This window comes from Pestalotiopsis fici, assembly GCF_000516985.1.
Source record: "Pestalotiopsis fici W106-1 unplaced genomic scaffold PFICI_Scf_1, whole genome shotgun sequence".
In the NCBI taxonomy this organism is placed as follows: Eukaryota; Fungi; Ascomycota; class Sordariomycetes; order Amphisphaeriales; family Sporocadaceae; genus Pestalotiopsis; species Pestalotiopsis fici.
This window is the reverse complement of record NW_006917091.1, coordinates 3,548,010-3,567,012: the sequence shown is the minus strand read 5'-3', so window position 1 is coordinate 3,567,012 and position 19,003 is coordinate 3,548,010. Positions and strand designations below refer to the sequence as shown.

General features: G+C 50.6%; 9 protein-coding genes across 9 annotated transcripts; 6 read left to right on the top strand and 3 right to left on the bottom strand.

Moving 5' to 3' along the window:
• Window positions 1–532: 532 nt before the first annotated feature.
• Window positions 533–1,621, top strand: PFICI_01078 (uncharacterized protein; the record flags this gene model as incomplete). Its single annotated transcript, XM_007829659.1, has 1 exon — window positions 533–1,621. The coding sequence occupies one exon, from the start codon at window positions 533–535 to the stop codon at window positions 1,619–1,621; it is 1,089 nt and encodes a 362-aa protein (XP_007827850.1).
• Window positions 1,622–1,836: 215 nt separating this feature from the next.
• On the bottom strand, window positions 1,837–3,976 carry PFICI_01077 (uncharacterized protein; the record flags this gene model as incomplete). Its single annotated transcript, XM_007829658.1, has 6 exons — window positions 1,837–2,015; window positions 2,085–2,256; window positions 2,314–3,347; window positions 3,455–3,512; window positions 3,570–3,601; window positions 3,655–3,976. The coding sequence occupies 6 exons, from the start codon at window positions 3,974–3,976 to the stop codon at window positions 1,837–1,839; spliced, it is 1,797 nt and encodes a 598-aa protein (XP_007827849.1).
• Window positions 3,977–5,083: 1,107 nt separating this feature from the next.
• Window positions 5,084–6,869, top strand: PFICI_01076 (uncharacterized protein; the record flags this gene model as incomplete). Its single annotated transcript, XM_007829657.1, has 6 exons — window positions 5,084–5,262; window positions 5,359–5,512; window positions 5,578–5,802; window positions 5,858–5,935; window positions 5,986–6,325; window positions 6,388–6,869. 6 exons carry the CDS (start codon window positions 5,084–5,086, stop codon window positions 6,867–6,869), a joined length of 1,458 nt encoding a protein of 485 aa, XP_007827848.1.
• A 793-nt stretch (window positions 6,870–7,662) lies between these two features.
• On the top strand, window positions 7,663–8,549 carry PFICI_01075 (uncharacterized protein; the record flags this gene model as incomplete). Its single annotated transcript, XM_007829656.1, has 2 exons — window positions 7,663–8,373; window positions 8,535–8,549. The coding sequence occupies 2 exons, from the start codon at window positions 7,663–7,665 to the stop codon at window positions 8,547–8,549; spliced, it is 726 nt and encodes a 241-aa protein (XP_007827847.1).
• Window positions 8,550–8,795: 246 nt separating this feature from the next.
• On the bottom strand, window positions 8,796–11,233 carry PFICI_01074 (uncharacterized protein; the record flags this gene model as incomplete). The annotated part of the gene is made up of 5 exons (XM_007829655.1): window positions 8,796–9,178; window positions 9,235–10,090; window positions 10,146–10,667; window positions 10,731–10,758; window positions 10,824–11,233. The coding sequence occupies 5 exons, from the start codon at window positions 11,231–11,233 to the stop codon at window positions 8,796–8,798; spliced, it is 2,199 nt and encodes a 732-aa protein (XP_007827846.1).
• Window positions 11,234–12,562: 1,329 nt separating this feature from the next.
• On the top strand, window positions 12,563–13,514 carry PFICI_01073 (uncharacterized protein; the record flags this gene model as incomplete). The annotated part of the gene is made up of 3 exons (XM_007829654.1): window positions 12,563–12,917; window positions 12,974–13,255; window positions 13,318–13,514. The coding sequence occupies 3 exons, from the start codon at window positions 12,563–12,565 to the stop codon at window positions 13,512–13,514; spliced, it is 834 nt and encodes a 277-aa protein (XP_007827845.1).
• A 37-nt stretch (window positions 13,515–13,551) lies between these two features.
• Window positions 13,552–14,325, bottom strand: PFICI_01072 (uncharacterized protein; the record flags this gene model as incomplete). The annotated part of the gene is made up of 2 exons (XM_007829653.1): window positions 13,552–14,014; window positions 14,099–14,325. 2 exons carry the CDS (start codon window positions 14,323–14,325, stop codon window positions 13,552–13,554), a joined length of 690 nt encoding a protein of 229 aa, XP_007827844.1.
• Window positions 14,326–15,824: 1,499 nt separating this feature from the next.
• On the top strand, window positions 15,825–16,262 carry PFICI_01071 (uncharacterized protein; the record flags this gene model as incomplete). Its single annotated transcript, XM_007829652.1, has 1 exon — window positions 15,825–16,262. The coding sequence occupies one exon, from the start codon at window positions 15,825–15,827 to the stop codon at window positions 16,260–16,262; it is 438 nt and encodes a 145-aa protein (XP_007827843.1).
• A 738-nt stretch (window positions 16,263–17,000) lies between these two features.
• PFICI_01070 (uncharacterized protein) lies at window positions 17,001–18,992 on the top strand (the record flags this gene model as incomplete). Its single annotated transcript, XM_007829651.1, has 1 exon — window positions 17,001–18,992. The coding sequence occupies one exon, from the start codon at window positions 17,001–17,003 to the stop codon at window positions 18,990–18,992; it is 1,992 nt and encodes a 663-aa protein (XP_007827842.1).
• Between the last annotated feature and the right edge of the window lie 11 nt (window positions 18,993–19,003).

Genomic DNA, 19,003 nt, shown 5'->3' with positions numbered 1-19,003 from the left:
AAAATGTTGGTCGGGCAGTGCATCGTATAGTCGTCCAGTCTCTGGTTGATTCCAGTGATAGTTTACCAATGTGGGGACACACCCGGACATTCGGGGATAAAGGGATCTCGGGGCGAGCAACTAAAAACGTCATTGGCGCTTGCCAAGCCCCCCAAGGACCACTGGGAGACCCTGGAGACCACTGAAGCGAGGCGCAGCATCAACGATGTTCATAAAATCACAGTCATTTTGGGCATGTTGGACTAACCACCAGTGAATCCTTCCAGCGGCAAAACAGCGACGGCGCGGCGCAGCGCAAAATGTAGCGCCTGTTTTTGGGAGGCCGTAGACGTTTGCCAAGATGTAAAAACGATCATCGTCTCACGCAATGATGTTGTTGCTTGTATTTAAGACAAAGAGACCCCGTCGCACCAGCCCGCGATTGGGATTTCACAATCTTTCTCATCTTTGAAAGTATACATTTGATACAACAGTGTCCATCGCAACATAGCAATTTGCGAGCCAAGTTACAACCCAGTTTGCTCGTAACACCATGACATCAGTCATTGACCAGATCAAAGCAGCAGCTCCGCGCAATCATGAGCTTCTCGCCATTCTCTCAGAGACAGACCATGCACCTCCTGACCTGCATCAGCAGAGGACGTACCTCGCAGACCTGAACCAGCAGCTCATCAATCAAGGCAACAGTATCCGGAATCTCGAGCACAAGCGCCAGAAGGAGCTGTCCGAGCATGCCAACTACCGCGACTCGGTCATGCGCCGCTTCGCCTACAAGGTGGGCGGCAAAAAGGAAAAGTTTGCCGCCCGCGCCGCCAAGGAGGAGCGCGACTACTTTGACGCCCTGCAGGAGGAGCACAAGGCCAAGGAGCAGCTCAAGGCCGTGGAGGCCCTGCGCGACGACGCGCTGCGGGTCCGGGACGGCCTCGCCGCCGAGGTCGAGCGCCGCGAGCAGGCCCAGCGGGATCTCGACGGCATGTACGAGTCCATCTTCAACGGGCCGACGCCAGAGTTCCCCGACGAGGACCAAAAGGAGCACAAGTGCACCACGGCCTGGCAGGCCTACGAGGAGGCGCGGAACCGGGCCCGGACGCAGGGCCAGGCCGTCGACGGCCTGCGCGAGGCGGCGCGGCGCCTGGACGGCGCCGTCGGCAGCGTCGAGGAGGCCCTCGACCACTCCCGCATGGACATGTTTGGCGGCGGCACCTTTACCGACATGATGGAGCGCAACGCCCTGTCCCAGGCCGAGATGCAGGTCCAAGACGCCTTTTGGCATTTCCGCAACGCCCAGCGGTCGGACCCGCTGATCCAGGACCTGCCGCCCCTCAAGATTGCGCAGGGAAACCTGATGAGCGACGTCTTCTTTGACAACATTTTCACCGACATGGCGTTCCACGACAAGATCAAGGACTCCCGCGCGGAGCTGCAGCGGTGCATCGAGGTGCTGCGCGTACAGCTGCAGGGCGCCACATCAAAGCACCAGGAGCTGAGTCGGGACCAGGATGCTAAGAACGAGGCTCTCAAGACGGCGCGAGCAGACCTGCAACAAGCCAGGAAAGGGATTTTTGAACGTACAATTCGTGGTGATGATGCACCACCAAGTTACAAGGAAGTCACGGCATAAAATGTTGTTTTATTGAATGATACCCAATGCTGGTCTTTATGGAAGACCATTGTAGGATATAAACAGGCACGAAATATTGGGAGTCGGTTCGGGAACGAGATAGCGGAGTTGATTCCATTGATACCCTCTTTGTAGAACTGTCATCAGTCACTGACTGACAAATTAAAATCTTCCTTTCAATATAAGAAACTGTCTCATGACCACATATCTAATTGTCATTGGGCACATCGATGGTCTACTGAACTCCAATTCGTTGGCGCTGTGAATATCTCCGCTTGTCCAGCCAATGGCATCACGAGTAGGTTGTCTGCGGGCTCGGGTCCTACTGGGGGCACGGCAAGGCCGTCAAACAGGTTGGAATAAGAAAATGGCAGGTCGAATGATCCAAAGTAGCCTGTTGCCAGTGTTAGTAGATTAAGTATTGCGCGGAAGATTCGGTGAAGAAGATCAAGAGACGACTTACTGGGTAGGCATTGATAGTCCCAAATATCGGTTGGTGTATCCAGTGGCATGGGGAGCTCCGGCTGCGTCGAGCTCTCAAGGTTCGTGTTTGTCTCGTCCGTCTCATCTAGAGAGACTCTCAAAGCCTCGGAAGCTTTGGCCGCTTCCGTCGAGGATCTACTCGTACGAATCCACTATAACAAGAGATGTCAGTCAGGCTCTCTATTTGCGCGTCGCTTTCAGATGCTTACGATTCCCTGTGACCTTCGACAAAGTCTCTTGAACAGTTCCAAGTCGTCCTTATCCATGGTCGCCTTGTTGTGTTCGAGATAGAAACAGGCGGCAATGCTCGCAAGCAGGAAATTCTGATGAACCGCGGTCAAGTATCTCCACCTCGCAGCGTAGAGCTGCCCAGACGGTTGCGTTTCCTCGTCGCAGATGTGATGAAACTCGAGAAGTTTACAGACAGATTCAAACAATGTCTTGCGCGAGAAGGCGTATCGATCTTGATCCTTTTGAGGCATGGTAAACTTTAGGTGCAATACGATACGAGCCTTGAGATAGACAATCTCGAGGTACATTCTCCGGCAAATGACCTGGGGTGAGTCTGTAATGGACTGCTCCAAGGGCCGCCACTTGTAGCAGCTTGGCATTTTCGCCAGTGATTCGCTGATCATCGAGTCGTATTTCAAGACATTGGCATAGTCACATGGTTGCTTGCTCACTAGATCCGTCACCATGCCAAAGACCGTGAGGGACTTGCCCTTGGCCACACAATAGAGCATCGGTGTAGGTTCCGTGTCAGGTCGCGGAGGCGGCAGCACCGTCGTGCTGGCATCAAAGTCGGTGTCGAGCAGATTCCGGGGCTCGCGCACAGCGTCAAACTCTCGGATAAGTCGTTCTGCGCCGACGGATTCCGACAGTGCGCTGTCAATGACGAGTAGGGACCGCCACAAACGACGCCGCATTTCCGACTCGTACGGAGAGAGATTTCCGATCAGGTCTGGGTCTCGGTGATATCTCATTCGGCGCGCAATGTTGACAACCAGGCCCATTACTAGCCACGTGCCGTCATCGGCGTCTTTCTTGTCGAAAAGTTCAATCACGATGTAATGGATGAGCGCTGGAATGGCATATGGTCCGCCCTGGGTGTATTTGCCAAACATGAGGCACTGACAGAGCTTATCTCGGTAAATGTTGAGTGACATGTCCAGATCTTCGCCGGGAAGCACTGAACTTTCTGGGTTGGCTTTTTGAAACTGAATTGCTGTACAAAGCATCCCGTCTTGACATCAAGTCAGCAATTCGTGATTGAAGTTGGATATATAATACTTGAGCAAGAATGAGGGCAAGAATCAAGAAATTTCGGCAGAATACCTGGTCAGAACTTACATAATAATGCCAGCCATAGCGGTGCAATATTCTCTGGCGACTTCCAAAAATTATCATACTAGGAACATTCATCAGTCAAAAAAGATCAATTCTATATCCACAGGCGGCAATATACCTCTTTCAAAAATTCCGGTCCATGGATGATGGCTAATCATACATTTAGTCAGCAAGCATAATGTGTAGATGTGTGGTCCACGTACCTGAGGACAGGTCCAGTCCATTAAAGTAATATGACACCATCCGATTGGTCAGATGCCGCGGCGGGAGTGCGTGAAGCAGCTCATCCATGGACGCCGCAGGTCTGCAGCCGTACAGGAGCCGGGGTCCAGCCTTGTTTTCGCCCGGTACAGGAATTCCGGCCTTGTGGGCACAATCCAGAGGCGCGTTGACTTTGCGCAGATCACGGAGGATGGATGACCAATTTGAACAGTCGGGGTACTGTGGCTCGGCAGCAGACGCTGTTGATGGGCTAACTGCACCGTTGCTCGCTCCAGAGTCTACGGGCGTCGGGAGAGCGGACATGTCGGGCGTCTCTCTTTGCGAGGACGATGACAATGTGCGATCACTCACTATCGAGCCGACCTGCTCTTCTAGGTGGCGAAGCCTTTGTTGGACATCGCTGGAACCGAGCCCAGCGCTCCGGCGCTTCTGGACCCCGGCGGTTGTTGGGGAAGCGGTCGCAAAGACACATTGTGCTTCCAATCCCCGTCGCGAACAATTCTTGCAAGGCTGGACACGATCACATTTCAGTCTAACATTGTCAGTACTATATTCTGTATGGTTCGATGTTTGTTTTGGCTATCGTACTTTCCACGACGACAAAAATTACAACTTAGCTGAGGCTTGTCTCGCCGCCGATTTGGGGGTGGTCGAGGGCGGGTACGGCCACTATTATCATCGGACATTGGGGTGAAGAGGGACCAACGTTCAAAGTATTGACCTCGTTTACTCGAGTACTACTCACAAACGAAGATTGTAGAGTTTTACCGTCCAGGTGGTACATCGACCATCCGGCGATTCTTCCATATAAATGAAAGACACCTCCCTGTAGGCACGTCAGCACTAGATGTCGCGGATTATATCCGACCGTCCGACCATCCGGTTTCGGACAGTCATCTTCCGTCGCGCGACACAAAGGACAGCTTGGTGATCTCAATCATGGTGTCCGATCTTACCAGAGCTACTCCTAACAGATTGTTCGCCTACTATGACCTTGAAATCTAACCACCCCCATGTCTGCAGGTTGCCATCATGTGCCTCGTAAAAGTAACAATTAGGCTGCACAACACAAGAGCCATGGTTGACTTGCCAATCGCTAGTGATATGATTTGTAGCTGTTCCTCCGGGGCTCATTTCAATGACAATACCATAGTGAGCGTCTTGCACCTTACCAAACAATGGATGCATAATGAATGTCCAATGTCTCAAAAACTTGTAAGTGCTTTTAAGCTGCACGTTTTCCGTACTTTTTGAATCTTTTTTCCTCTCGAGCAAACTCGTCGTACTTCTCGTCTATGTTATATTTCTACTGAATCTTGTTGTGAAAACAACAGGACAAACCCCTGTTTTTCAGAATATCTGGAACTTTTCCCGCCTGTCAGCACCCCGCCAAGCTCGATATTCTGCAACATGGGTCTCCCGGATGATGCCGAGTCTGGTCCAGAGATGGGCGTCAAGATGGCAGAGAAAACTCAGGGCAGCAATATAGTCGACTGGGATGGGCCAGACGATCCTCAAAATCCTCGAAACTGGCCATCTCTGAAACGGAATTCGCATGTTGTTTTCATCAGTTTGTTTACTTTGTACGGGTAAGCTCAAGGTTTCCATTTCCTCTTGTCTCGGAAGGAATTGGGCCGGGACGGACAGAGATGGGATGCAAGCTGATGTCAAACCCCCCTTTGCAGAAATCTTGCCTCTACCATGTTTGCGCCCGGTGCTGGAGAACTTGTGCAAGATTTTGGCATTACGAGTTCGGTTCTAGCAGCATTCACTGTCAGCATTTACTTGGTTGGCTACGGAATAGGACCGCTCGTGATCAGTCCGCTCTCGGAAGTATATGTGAGTGCTCTTTAGGGTGTATTTTGGAAAGCTTTTACAAAGCTAGCGACTGATTCCTCACCTAGGGACGGCTGCCCATAGTCCACATTTGCAATGTTGTTTTCATTGCCTTTACGATCGGCTGCGCTGCTAGCACCAACACGGCAATGTTCTTCGTCTTTCGCTTCATTGCCGGATCTGCCTGCTCAGCGCCAATGACTATTGGCGGTGCCGTCATTGCAGATGTTACCACGCCAGAGAAGAGAGGAAAGGCAATGTCCGTTTGGGCCATGGGCCCGCTGCTAGGTCCGGTATGTTGCAGTGTGAGGTTCGGCTGAAGATCAAAGTACTGACCAGGGAATTCAGGTCGTTGGTCCCATCATAGGTGGCTTTGTCGCACAACGCCTTTCATGGCGCTGGTCATTTTGGATCATTGCCATCCTGGTATTATATCCTAGCATCCATCATGGAGCTCTCACTGACAATATTCCCAGGCAGGGGTTGTCTTTGTTTTATCGTTTATAGTCATGCGCGAAACCAATGCTGCGATTCTTCTTCAACGCAAAGCGGCCAAGATCAATCGCGAAAAGGGAGAAAAGTACCTGGTTGTAGAGGGCGACACTCAACAAGCAGCTCGTCAAATTATCATACGAGCCATCCTCCGACCTACCCGTCTGCTTCTTTTCTCCCCCATTGTCACTCTACTTTCACTCTTTTCCGCGTTTGTCTTTAGTCTCATCTACCTCTTGTTTACGACGTTTCCTTCGGTATTTGAGACCCAATATGGCTTTAGTGTAGAGCTCTCTGGATTGGCATACCTTGGTCTTGGCATAGGTAAGAGTCGCAATCTGGTTCATTTCTTCGCCCATACTAGCTGGCTAATCCTCTTTTTCAAGGGTTCTGTATTGGCATCATTGGTTTTGGCGCCACTAATGACAGGATATACAACAAGCTCAAAGGCGAGGGCGAGGGCACACCCGAGATGCGTCTTCCGACCATGATGTGGGTATCGCCCATTGTCTCGGCCGGCTTCTTCTGGTACGGCTGGACCGCGTATTACCACGTCCACTGGATCGCCCCCATCATTGGCACGTCGCTCATCGCCATTGGTGCCCTGTTCGTCATCATGCCGTCGCAGCTCTACCTCGTCGATGCATTTGGCCCGCAAGCTGCGGCCTCGGCGCTGGCGGCCAACCTCGTCGTCCGCACGCTGTCGGGGGCGTTTCTGACGCTGGCCGGCCCGCCGCTGTACTCTTCCCTAGGACTTGGCTGGGGAAATAGTCTCCTCGGCTTCTTGGGTCTGCTGTTTGTGCCTATACCATGGCTTTTCTATAGATATGGTAAGACTCTGCGAGAGAGATTTGTGTTTCAACCCTGATTGGTATATTCTACTTCTGTTGTCATGGTGAAGGAGATACGTAATGGGGATTTTGGATCATTGTGTTACTCTCGACAGTCTGAGCACTCGCATAAGATTTGACGACGCATAGACATGGTTAGTTTCATTGGCCGTGGAATATACAGATTTAGATACAAGATCTATGAGATTACCCCTCGCCGGGTATGACTTTCTTTCTCTACGTGCTGAACCATGTCCTGCCCAAGAGATTGAAGAACGTGACAGCATTGAGCACGTGGCATTGATTCCCCCGCAAACAATTACACATGTCAAAAACACAGGTCCTAGAGGGTCCGTCGATTAAAGAAACGTTCTTTCCCCCTCATCTCACTAAAAATTGCCGATAAATTCTCTTGGCTCCTAATGTGTCGAGGGCGCCACATACTTCAACACATGGACGGACTTGAAGTCAATGGGGGAGAAATCTTGAATTAAATTATGCCAGACGAGTCTCATGGTTTACTGGGTTTTAAGCTCGTGCTATATGCATACTACTTAGAGTTATTGGCACATTGCCATAGAATAGCCAGGCTTGTTCAACATAAGCTTCATCTAAATTGCTAGCGACAGTAAAATCGTGATTTTCACAACTATGACATCGTTATATTGTCATCGTGTTGACTAGGTATAAATATGATTTCCGTGGTGTCCCGTTCTTTCGACAGCTCTCATTTTCATGGCTGCTTCGGACGCCTATTGCTCATCGTAAAGTCACCTACTATATACAATCAAGTATCACGTATTCAGTCAAACCAGACTCTTAGCAATCAGCATGTATCACCAGACCGTATCAGCCGTCCTCACGGGCCTGCTCTACACTACCCACGTCATGGGATCCAATAACGCGGCAGACGCACAGCCAGGACGCGTCCTAGCCGCCCGCCAACAATCGGCAGACTGCACGGCGGGCATATCCTCTGTGCTCAGCGCGTTTCCCCGGGGCACCGGCGACGCCATCAGCTACGTCGAGTCGGCGCTGGCCACGGGCACCAACGGCGGCAGCGGCGGCGTCAACCCGACGCAGCTCTGCGAGGCCATCAACGCGCTGCCGTCGTCGCAGCAGTCGGAGATCTCCGACTACGAGAGCTCCGTGACCTCGTGGCTCAGCGCCGAGGGCTCGCGCATCGACTCGCTCGTCTCGTCGTGTCCAAACGATACGGCCGTTTCGAGTCTGGCCTCGGTCACTTCGGAGCTTAGTGCCTATGCCAGCGGCTGCAATGCTAGTAATAGTAGTAGCAGCAGCAGCGCCGGCAGCGGCAGCAGCAATGCCACGACCACCACCTCCGGCGGAGGAGGAGGTGTAGGAGGAGTAGGAGGAGGCGGAAGCCAGTCTAGCGGAACGGGCACCTCTGGAACAACCGCCGGTGCTGGTACCCAGACCGGGACCCCAGCTGGTGTCACGGGAACTTCTGGCGGCAATGCTGCGTCAAAGGACCCAGCCTTTGTCATTGGTGCCGCTGCCATCGCGGGCGTCATGGGCGTGGTAAGCGATTTCATGTCACTCTTTACCTTGTTTTTAGCTTCATCACGAGTATATAATGCTCTACATGGTACCAGTCGAAAGAGTCTTCAGCCGAATGCTTACAATACGCCATGTATCAAGATCTGGTAATTGAAAAGAAAATTGCTAACACAGTATTGCAGGCCGTTTTCTTGTGAGCCGTGAGACTTTTACACTGGTCTCGGAGAATATGTACTGGGGTAGCTTCTTTGTCTTCTGGGTGGCATGTCAGAGATTGGGACGCTTGTGGACTGTTCTCTGCTCAAACGATAATCACAGTGATACTAGGTTTAATACATGATGAATTAATATCTAAATTATGTATGTGTGGAGACTAATCTATCAAGTGTTCAGAGTAGAGATTGACGGCCTCCATCTACCACGAGACCCCGTATGGTTATTGATTAAATGCCATGACCTGGATACATGGAATTCCAGTCCATGGTAGTCCAATCCAGTTGGTCCATGCCTACGTCTACAACGCCTTGTCGCGAGATGCCGTCGTAGCTCCATGGCAAGTTGGTCCCAAAATTGGGGATCACTGGTCCCTGCAATGGCTCCAGGCCTAGAGGGTCAGACAGTGGCATTTCAAGCCCACTGAGGTTGAGATCCATGGTCGCTTTGACGATTTCCGACTTTTGCTGTTGTGGGAATATTAGTTCTGTGTCCATTACCCGCTTCACCTCTGCCACCATTCCGGGGACAGGCCCCAGGTCGGCCCCCGACCCAATAGCCATCTCGCGAGCTCTCCAGGCTTGAAGAATCATTCGGGAGAAGATGACTTTCACTGAGAGCCTCTGGCGTTAGCAAAAATGCAGACACGGGTTATCGGGCTCTACTTACTAGGACTCTTGCCATTTCTGAAATTAGCAGAACGAGGTTCGTAATTCTTGCTCATCACATCCCAACATCGCATAACATGCTCTGCCGTAGGATGTTGTTTCAACTCTTGAAGGAGGTGCATGTAAGCCGGGAATGGAAAATTGAACTCGACAAACCACCAATACTTTCTGGTTAGTGGCGAATTGATGAGTTTGGTATCACACTCGAGCATCCGTATGGCGTGGAAAATCATGGTATTGCGCCGCGATTCGGCCTGCTGCCCTTCCGTTTTTGTATTTCTAGAGTAGTACTCCAGCAGATGTGACTTTGAAAATGAGCCTCTCGTGAACCACAAGGTCAAGAATTGAATAGGATTTTCTTGGTTGCAGAATGCGAGGTACTTGTCCTCAATGATCTTCTCCAGGGCTGCGAGCTTATCCGCGTCGGGAATGGAGCCAAACCTGCCGTAATTGGCCAGAGCCTTCAGTCGAGGATTGATATAGTCGATGTGGAAAGAGCTGTGTCGGATCAGGTCGCCCAGATCGCTGCGAACGACAGCAAAGAGCGCTTCTGTTGGTCGCTGATGTGCCGCTGGAGGGTTGTTCATTTCCAACCAAATGTCGGTGTCATTGACATTCAGGGGCAGTTCACAATCCCACGTAGGGACCAAGGACGAGTTCTGATAGTCGAACATCTCACAGATGCGGTTGTCGAACATAACTAGTGACCACCAGAGTCTCCGGGAGATCTCGGCTTCGAGGGGGTCTGAGCGCTCATATGTCGTTTTGTTGTGAATGCCAATCCGTTTGGCAACCCGGACAGCCATACCGAGCATGGATGAAAGTGACCGAGGATCCGTCTCGGACCGCACAGCAAGCTACAGTCGGGTCAGTGGAACAGTTACGTTCTGTCGAGTTGAGGCATCTTCTTACTAGGTAAAGCAACAAGGCTGTCAAGGCATCACGATCGCTGGATCGTAAAACATTGCAGTTTTGCAATGCCTGTCGGCATCCAAATCTGTATGTGCTCAGAAGATCCGTCTTGGCAAGACCAAATAGCTCGAGACATTTCTCGTCATCAAGACTCATGACGGAGAGAGCATAGATGCTGAAAATGAGTGCCTCTAAAGGAGGACTTATGTTTGGTGTGTCGCACGCAGCATCAATGAGGCGCGCTTGGAGGGTCGGCGCATGGGTGACCTTGAGAAGCGGGTCGACGTTCTCAAGATATACTTGCCAGAGCCTAAAGATCTGAGCCTGTTGAGGATGCAGCGTCGAGAGATCCACGTTTGACTCGGGCGAGCCAAAAAGCAGGTGGTCATTGCCCCGACCTTCAAAGGTGCGATCCCAAGCCTTGGCTATCACTTCAGCATGGACATCACGAGCGTCGTCGGATGAGTCGCCATCTTCATCATCATCGTCGTCATAGATGGAACCCTTCTCTGGGTCCAATGTCTTTAGTTGGAAGGATTGTTATCAGTTATTGAACAAGGTAGATCATGTACAAGGCAAACATACCTTTTTACTTAGAGCACGCCATATATTGCTATTGACAATAAGCCATTTTGTTTCCAAGAAAATGGGAGGGGCATCATGTGATGGTCTACCTACAACTGTCTAGATTTGGTCGGAGTTCTCTCTCCGGGGGAGGGCTCCGCAATAGAAGAAGTCGGCTCCGATTCTGATTTTGAGTCATCCCGGTGGTCAGAGTTCTTGTCATCGGCATCAACCGATGCATGATCTGCCTCATCTGGATGCATTGGGTCGAACTTGATGCGGTTCTTGCTCAGCAGGTCTTCATAGTGCCGAAGGCGACTCAGCAGTTCTCGCTCAGGAAACCTTCGGCGGCGGCGCGGGCCGACAGCGACCGCAGGCACACATTGGGCGCCGGCCTTGTTGCAATTGGCACAGGGGAATCTTCGATCGCATTTCACTTTTCTCTGCTGGCACAGGACGCAGGCGAGGACCCGCTGAGGTTTCACGGGGCCCTTCCGCTCCTGCGCGGGTTCTGCAGACGACATTTGGCGCAACGGGTTGGAGATTTTTCGTGAAGTTGAAGCACGATTGCCTCAAAATGATGCAGGCAGCAGAAAGACCCATGGGGGCTTTTGGGTAATCGCTGCTAACGAATTGACCCTAGTAATTTAGGGACTTTAGAGGCGCAGCCTTGGTCTTGGCGCTAAAGGATACGTAAGGATATTGGGCCGTGAGCAGTTCTACGGCCGCAATTGGCCGCCTTCCAACAAGACGTCGCTGACATGCAGCCCGTGGTCATGACTTGGCACATGGTCAAATGCCATTTACATGGACTATGCAGGTCAGTGAGATGTACGGGAAATATACGAAGGATGCGTGGCGCATGAAATAAATTCCCCGGCATCAAACATCTCTCGTCGTCCTTCTCTTGACCCAAGAATTTCTTCTCTACTAGTAACAATCAGAGTTGTTGAGTCGTCGCAACTTACCTGTGAAAGTGGGGGCAGCAGCAGTTGACTGATAATGGGCAGTATGGACTGCGAAGGATTCAATAGTTCCCCTGCCTTTGCAGTGCATCCATCCCATTTTCCTGAAGATTCACAATCATTAGAGCTGATTGGCTCTTCTATTTCAAAATCAAAGGGCAATGTAAATATGCTATTATGAAAATGCATTCATCGGCAACACTTGCGAAACATTGCCTGCCGGAGTATTGATTCATTATTTCTGCCTGGTGCCGATCCTGCTATTTAATTGGTGTAGCGGTTCTCGATTCGTATCTTCACCATCCTCGATTTGGGGGACACGTCATTCCATGTCGAATGGGATTTATCGTGGCTTACATTCAAGTCCTCAAAATGGATGCATGTCAATTGAGGATCAATCAAAGAGGCGTCATGGTTGCTTCAGAAGCCAGTTTCACATTCAGCCATTTGCGCCAGACCAGAAAGGGTCAAGAAAGACCCTCACGAATTTCAATCATGAGAATTACCAAGTTGAAATACGGCTCACATTATCCTCATTCGTCGAGCGCCCAATTGATACTCGGAGACAACAATTTCAGCGAGGTTTTACTCGGTACCGACGCTTGTGATATACGGTTGTTGCTTGCCGAACCGAGGCCGGGTTCCCCGCTCCAGACGAATAATACTTTCCATAAGACGGGCAGGAGATGACCCGCATAGATTGTCGCTCTCTCTCTTTAGACGATCCAGATGCTTCATGAGCTGCATGTCTTGAGACCAATCATCGCTCGAATCAATCTCAACAGCCTCTAACTAATCGTTAGATTCCACAATCCGATATATGACCAGCATATATTGCCGTTGACGCCAACTGGGACTGTTTAATTCGACTTGGGCTACTTCCAAATTATGTCGGGCGCGCCAATCGTACCCGTCCCGGCACCATGGAAACTAAAGGGGACAGTTTACACGGTGACTTTTTGGTGTAAAGCTGGACAGCTACCAGATTTTGCCTATTCACCTCTGGAAGCCGCCTCCGCCTACGCTGATCCCAAGATCAGTGGCCAGCACCATGGCGGAACCAGCCAGCTCCAAGTGATTCGCTACACAGAAAGCCCTGTTGGGCCATACGATGAAATGATTATTATCCCAGGCTTCTTTGACTACCGTGTCGAGGAAAATGGAAAAGTAAAGACAAAGAAGAATGCCAGAGTCACGAGAATTTACGTGTCGCAAAATAAAACGTGCTGGAATGGGCGTAAAAGTAGACACTGCCTCTCAACCTCCGATGCGAGTGACTCTAGCTAAATAGTAATTCAGATTGGAACATACCGAAGCACTTGGCACGTTTCGACTTTCAAGACTTGCCAGACGGCTCTACCAAGATACGGGTGTATCCCCACGACACATGCGACGGCGCGTCAGAAGTACAAGCGAGCAATGTTCCCTTCTTCCAGGCCATTGTGCAGCCACTCCGCTGGGCTCCACCATTCCCGTTTTCGGCGAGTTGGCTTGGATATGCAGGTCTTGATATTTCCTTGGTGCAACCCCCCTTGCCCGAGGGCAATGGTAGCCAGGGTGAATTGCCGGGAACTGACAAGTGTAAGGATATTTTTTTACTAGGGGTTTCTCTAAAAGCATCGTGCTAATTCCAAATAACACAGGGTGTAAGATACTCCCAGGTCAAGCTTCGAACAATACAAGTCTGGCATGGATCGATCTGAGTCAGAGGGATGAGCAAGGAGCACTTAATGGGCAGAATGAGAACTTTTGGCCTAATCTAGGAAGATGGCAACTAGGTGTCAAGATGGAGAATTGCGATATCGATTTTGGTGAGGGCGTCTATTGGAGCGCTCTCTGACAAGCAATCGTTTCCATTAACAAACTCGTTTATCTCTCTAATTTCTAAACGATTCCAAACTATAGCCCGACTTTTTCACGGCTTTCGTGAAAGAAGGCGTACTCATGCAACGACCCAGCCACTGCTTGGTCAGAGGCCAGCGTCCATCACCACCCGTCTCGCCGACCTCCTCGGCACTGACTCCCAATTTGCTGACATAGATTAGTTCAATACTAAATTGCATCATAATGTCTGCCACAGACACGGCATCCCCCATGAGGAACTTTGTGCCCTGCTTCCTGACATGCTCTTCGACCCAGTCCAGATCCTTGTGGACATTGACGGCGAGTTTTTTCTCCATCTCGGGCAGAGCCGCCGACTTTGCATTCTCGGGGATGGTCCAGCGTGCGTATAGCACCGCGAGACCGTGCAGCATGAAGACGCCCTCGGCCGCGTGGACCCATTCACGAGTCTTGGCCCGCACATCAGGATCTCGACTGCAGCTGGCTCTTGGTGTCATACTTGTCTAGTATGTAGCTAATACAATCGAAATCAGCTTAGGTGCTGCAAATACAGGGGGAAGAAGAAAAAAGAGTCTGCCGTACTCCATGATTGCTCCGCTTTCCTGTACAACTGTATCGCCGTCTTTGATGGTTGGTGACTTCTTCAAAGGAGCCGGGATCTTTGCTTGAACCTCGGGCGATGCGAGCCTATTTGCTGCACGATCCTCGGACACTAGGTTGTAAGGAAGACCAAGCTCCTCAAGCAACCAAGTTGCCCGAATGGCTCTTGAGGCACCGAGAAAATACACAGTAATATTCGAAGCCGACATTGTTGGCATGCGGTTTTCAAATCTTGACTTGATTATTCAGCTATTGGGATAATTCCTGTACATTCCACATTGAGACGTCCTTGGCCATCTTATGCACACTTATGCTTTGTTGGAGTTATCTCAATACTGGACTTGATGAGAAATACAATTGATCTCCTCAACATCTAACCTCGAGCATAATGACGTTACGCGCAAAGTTAAGTCGGTGCCATTACCGCAAAGTCAGTCTGTTTGGGTCTTAGCGTACCGAGGGATGGCATTGAGATGTTTATTGCGGAGACTGGAGTGTGTGCTGTAGTTGCTCTTTATACTGTTCTTGGTTGCCATGAGGATAATCTCAAGAATGAAGCACAACTTTCAAGTATTAATCTTTCATAAATACTACAAGACTCGACTTTTGGCAATTCAATAAGTCTAGAATCAGTGCCAGCAATGCATAGTGGAGACTCGGGTTTTACCATAGCGTCAAAGAGGCTTGGAGAAGATATTACGGGGATAGCGTCGATGCGTTTTAATGCCACCGAACCCAGTCCCTTATCTAGACATGGTCCGTCCTTACTAATTGAGCTTCATGCTCTTGCGGAATTGCCTGTTGCAGAAATTGGTCTTTTATTGTTCACTTGAATTATGCATCTTAGGAACGAGTTTACGAAAGGCCACTTGAGGAGCTTGATCATGGTTCATACCATTCCTGGGAAGGGACATTGGCGTACAAGAATGTCAAAGACGAATCAGCTGTTCCCAGTACAATTAATTGTGAAATAAGTGATTGGCTCTTGATGGTGCAGCCCAAACATACAAGTCTGCACTGCGCCGTTGTTGTAGCTGTGCCCCTATTAATTTAAGCTATTGCCGCACGGTCGAAGGTCACTGTCACTTTTGACAACACTTATTCCAGGTCCAGCCATGCAACGTAGTACCTAGTTGAGTCTCTGTACGGAATATTGATGTTGTCATTGTGAAACTGGCTATAATTGTTAAGTGTAATTGGTCCGCTCCGCATGCGACGTTGAAAAGAATACGAAGTGTCTTGGCAGGAATAATAATAGACTAAGCTTATAATTTAACATATTTGGCAGTCGGCAAGGCCGGCGCGGCTCAATCCGGTCATATTGCTCGCTTATAACGGATCGTGACATGGTCAGCACTGGGGAATACGAGCTCTGTCGATCATTTCGTGTAGCTTTCCCCGCCTGTGCCGTAGTATCGGTCAACCGCTAAACGGACCACTATAGTCAGATTTCGCGAGCCTCACTGCCATTGCGTTGCAACGCCATCATGCCATGAGCTCGTAATGCCATACACTGGCTGACTTGTTTATTTCTCTGACAAACAATAGCAAATATGTATATAAAGGGAACATGATGCCCGTCCATTCTTGGTTGGGATCATCATAACATCAAGCATTCAGTCTCATCACAAACCAGACACCTCAAGACACTCAGCATCCCAATATAATAATCATATAATTATTTATATACCAAAAAAACATAGTCAAAATGTACTTCACCGCAGCCATCAGCACTCTTTTCGCCACCATGGCTCTTGCCGCCCCGGCTCCCGCCCCGGCCGAGACCAAGTCCATGATGGCCGATGCCTCTTGGACCATTGAGGGCATGAAGCGCACCTGCACCAGCGACCTCAAGTCCTGCACTTGGGACTTTACCATCAACACTCACTCGGGCACTCCCCAGGCCTGCTCGGGCAGCGTCACCGGCAGCCCGGCCACTCAGACCGACATTACCACTGCCATCAAGTGCGGCAACTTCCAGTGGACCGCCGGCTGGAGCAACCAGTTCGGCCCCGGCTTCACCACCTTGGCCGTCGTCGACAATGTCAACAGGCTCATTGCTTTCCCTGCCTACACGGATGTCCAACTCGCCAACGCTACCGTCGTTACCCCCGACCAGAGCTACACTCCCCAGGCTCTGTCTTAGAGTCTTTCGCATTTATGGAACACAGTGGCCTAGGGTGGGCTGTTCATTTATGCACAGTGGCTCAGCACAAAAAGAGGCGAGCCAAGGTAAAGGGGTTGTGATGGAAAATCGAAAAGGGGATTTACAGTCATTTGAAAGCGACAGCATAGCATACATATTTTTGATTAAAAGTAATGATCAATGTTTAACACTTCCTGCCAACTTGCCTGTTTTACAGCATCAAATTGCCCATGAAAGCCGACAGTGTGTCAGGAATTGTCCAGACGGATGACTAGCGGAGTCGTGAATACGTACAGATTAGCATGTGCCCAAAGAAAGTGGAACTCGAAAACCTCGTGGCCACAGTGGACAAGTCAGCCAAGGAAAATTTAGTAACAGTGGCTGCTTGCCAACGTTCGCATGACAAAGGTCATTTTTCGCAAACGCAGGAACACATCAATGGAGGCCTTGAATGCTTTAATATCCAACCCTCGTTTGGCCTCCTCTGATGCAACTTCAGCCTTTCGACCGTCTGGGGAAATCCATACATCACATCGCGGTAAACCCGGCAGGGCGACGGAAAGATCCGAGAGATAAGATTGATAATCATCTGACGCCTCCACCCCTGCGACCTCGGTGCCTGAGATTCTCGATCTGATAAGCAGCATCGGGGCCAGTCCCAGTCCAGCGGTTAAAGTTTCGTGCAACCTTACTTTTGCTTCCCGTACCCGTCGCTTTCGCTGGTATAATCGTGGGACCATGAACAACTCCGTCGCCCATACGGCGAACGAGCTGCTCAATGCCATACTTCAGTCCCCTAGCGGAAGTTGGGGCGACATCCTGCCGAGTAGTGGTGATTCGATAAATACAGCAGAGAGACGACCCATTACTGATCCGGACAAGCTCAAGTTTCTCCGAGAAATCATTGCTCTCCTTCTCAACGGGCGCAGGATTTGTGCAAGCTTCAACTTGACTGTGCTGGCCACTCTGGCAATACTCACCGCCATTCACTGGCAACTAAAATTCAGAAGTAGAAGGCAAATAAAGCGTCTCGTCAAGGAGACTGCTGATGCATCAAAAGCAAGTCCACAGACACCAGACAAACCCAACAATCATAATCGGCATTTGTCTATTGAGGGCTCGAGAGATGAGTTACCTTCCTCGTCCTCGAGTAGCCTACGCACTGGGTCACGATCGCCCCGCCAGGTAGTCAAGCCAGAGAACCACGATATCGAACGGCAGCCGCTGCTGGGCCATCAGCTGCCGGCTCGGGTACCTCTAGGCGTATGGAGGACAATTAGATGTACGGTCCGGTCCTGGTTAATGTATCAACCACGGCCAATACCCTTTATCAATCGCAGCCTGCCTTCGAACGGAACCACCTTGTTCGTCCTCGGCTATATCGGCGCCAACATCTTCCATCACCTGTATGGAGGCTCCTTTAGGCCCGAGATGGAATTCGTATTTGCCGACCGTGCTGGCTTCATGTTTATTGTCAATATGCCCTTGCTATACCTTCTGGCCGCCAAGAACCAGCCGATCAAGTTCCTCACGGGCTATTCCTACGAGGCTCTAAACATATTTCACCGTCGAGTCGGTGAATGGATGTGCTTCGAGGCCTTTGTCCACTCCCTCGGAATGCTGCTAGATCATCTATTCTTCACGGTTGATTGGCTCAAGGAGGGTGATATATGGTTTTTCCTCCGCCATCCTCTTGTACTGCTCGGCATTGGCGCCTTCGTCTCTTACGAGCTGCTCTTCTTCACCTCACTTGGCAGTTTTCGCCAAAGATGGTACGAGACATTTCTGGCGCTGCACGTGGTTCTCCAAGTCGTGGCGCTGGTGTTTCTCTACTTGCATTTCTGGACGGCGAGGCCGTACGTGCTTGCCTGCCTGATCATATTCCTCGCCGATCGTCTGATTTGGCGGCTAGGACTCAAGTCCACGTCGTTGCAGGCCGATATTCGCGTCCTGGAAGACGGCAATACACTCATGCTGTCGGCCAATTGGGATATATTCCAGACCAAACGGACCCTTTTCTGTAGAGTATTCGGTCCAAGCATCATCCAGGGCTGGAGACCAATGGATCATGTTTTCATCACGGCCCCGAGTCTCGGCCGCACCCATCGACTGCAAGCACATCCGTTCACAATAGCTTCAGCTGCACCAGGAGTCCCGAGTAAAGGCGACGGGAACCCTTTCCATGCATGGCTAGCTCTGCTTGTCCGAGCCCATGACGGATTCACCCGCGATCTCTTGCATTATGCACAGTCCAACCCCACTATCAAGCTCCGTGTGGACGGTCCGTATGGATCAACTGATGCATTGGAAATGCTTCTCACGAGCGAGATCTCGGTCTTGGTAGCTGGAGGCTCTGGCATTGCCGTTGTGTTTCCTCTGGTCTGGGAGCTTGTCCACAAACAGGACCATATTTTCCCACAGCGGCAGATCCATCTACTATGGGTGATTCACTCGAGTTCTCACCGTAGCTGGTTATCCCAGAACCGAATCGAGGATCTGAAACGTGCGGGTGTGCATATCACGATACCACCACCCACGGCTGAAGTGGGACGACCCGATGTCGACAGCTACATTGCTGACCTGGCTGAACGCTACTCGCAATCAGGTGCTGGAATGGGTCTGGTTGTGTCAGGCCCCGACGCCATGAATAGAACAGCCAGAAATGCATGCGCAACTGCTGTTCGACGAGGATACAATGTCCGATTGAGCGTTGAAAAGTTTGGTTGGTAATGTTGTCTTGG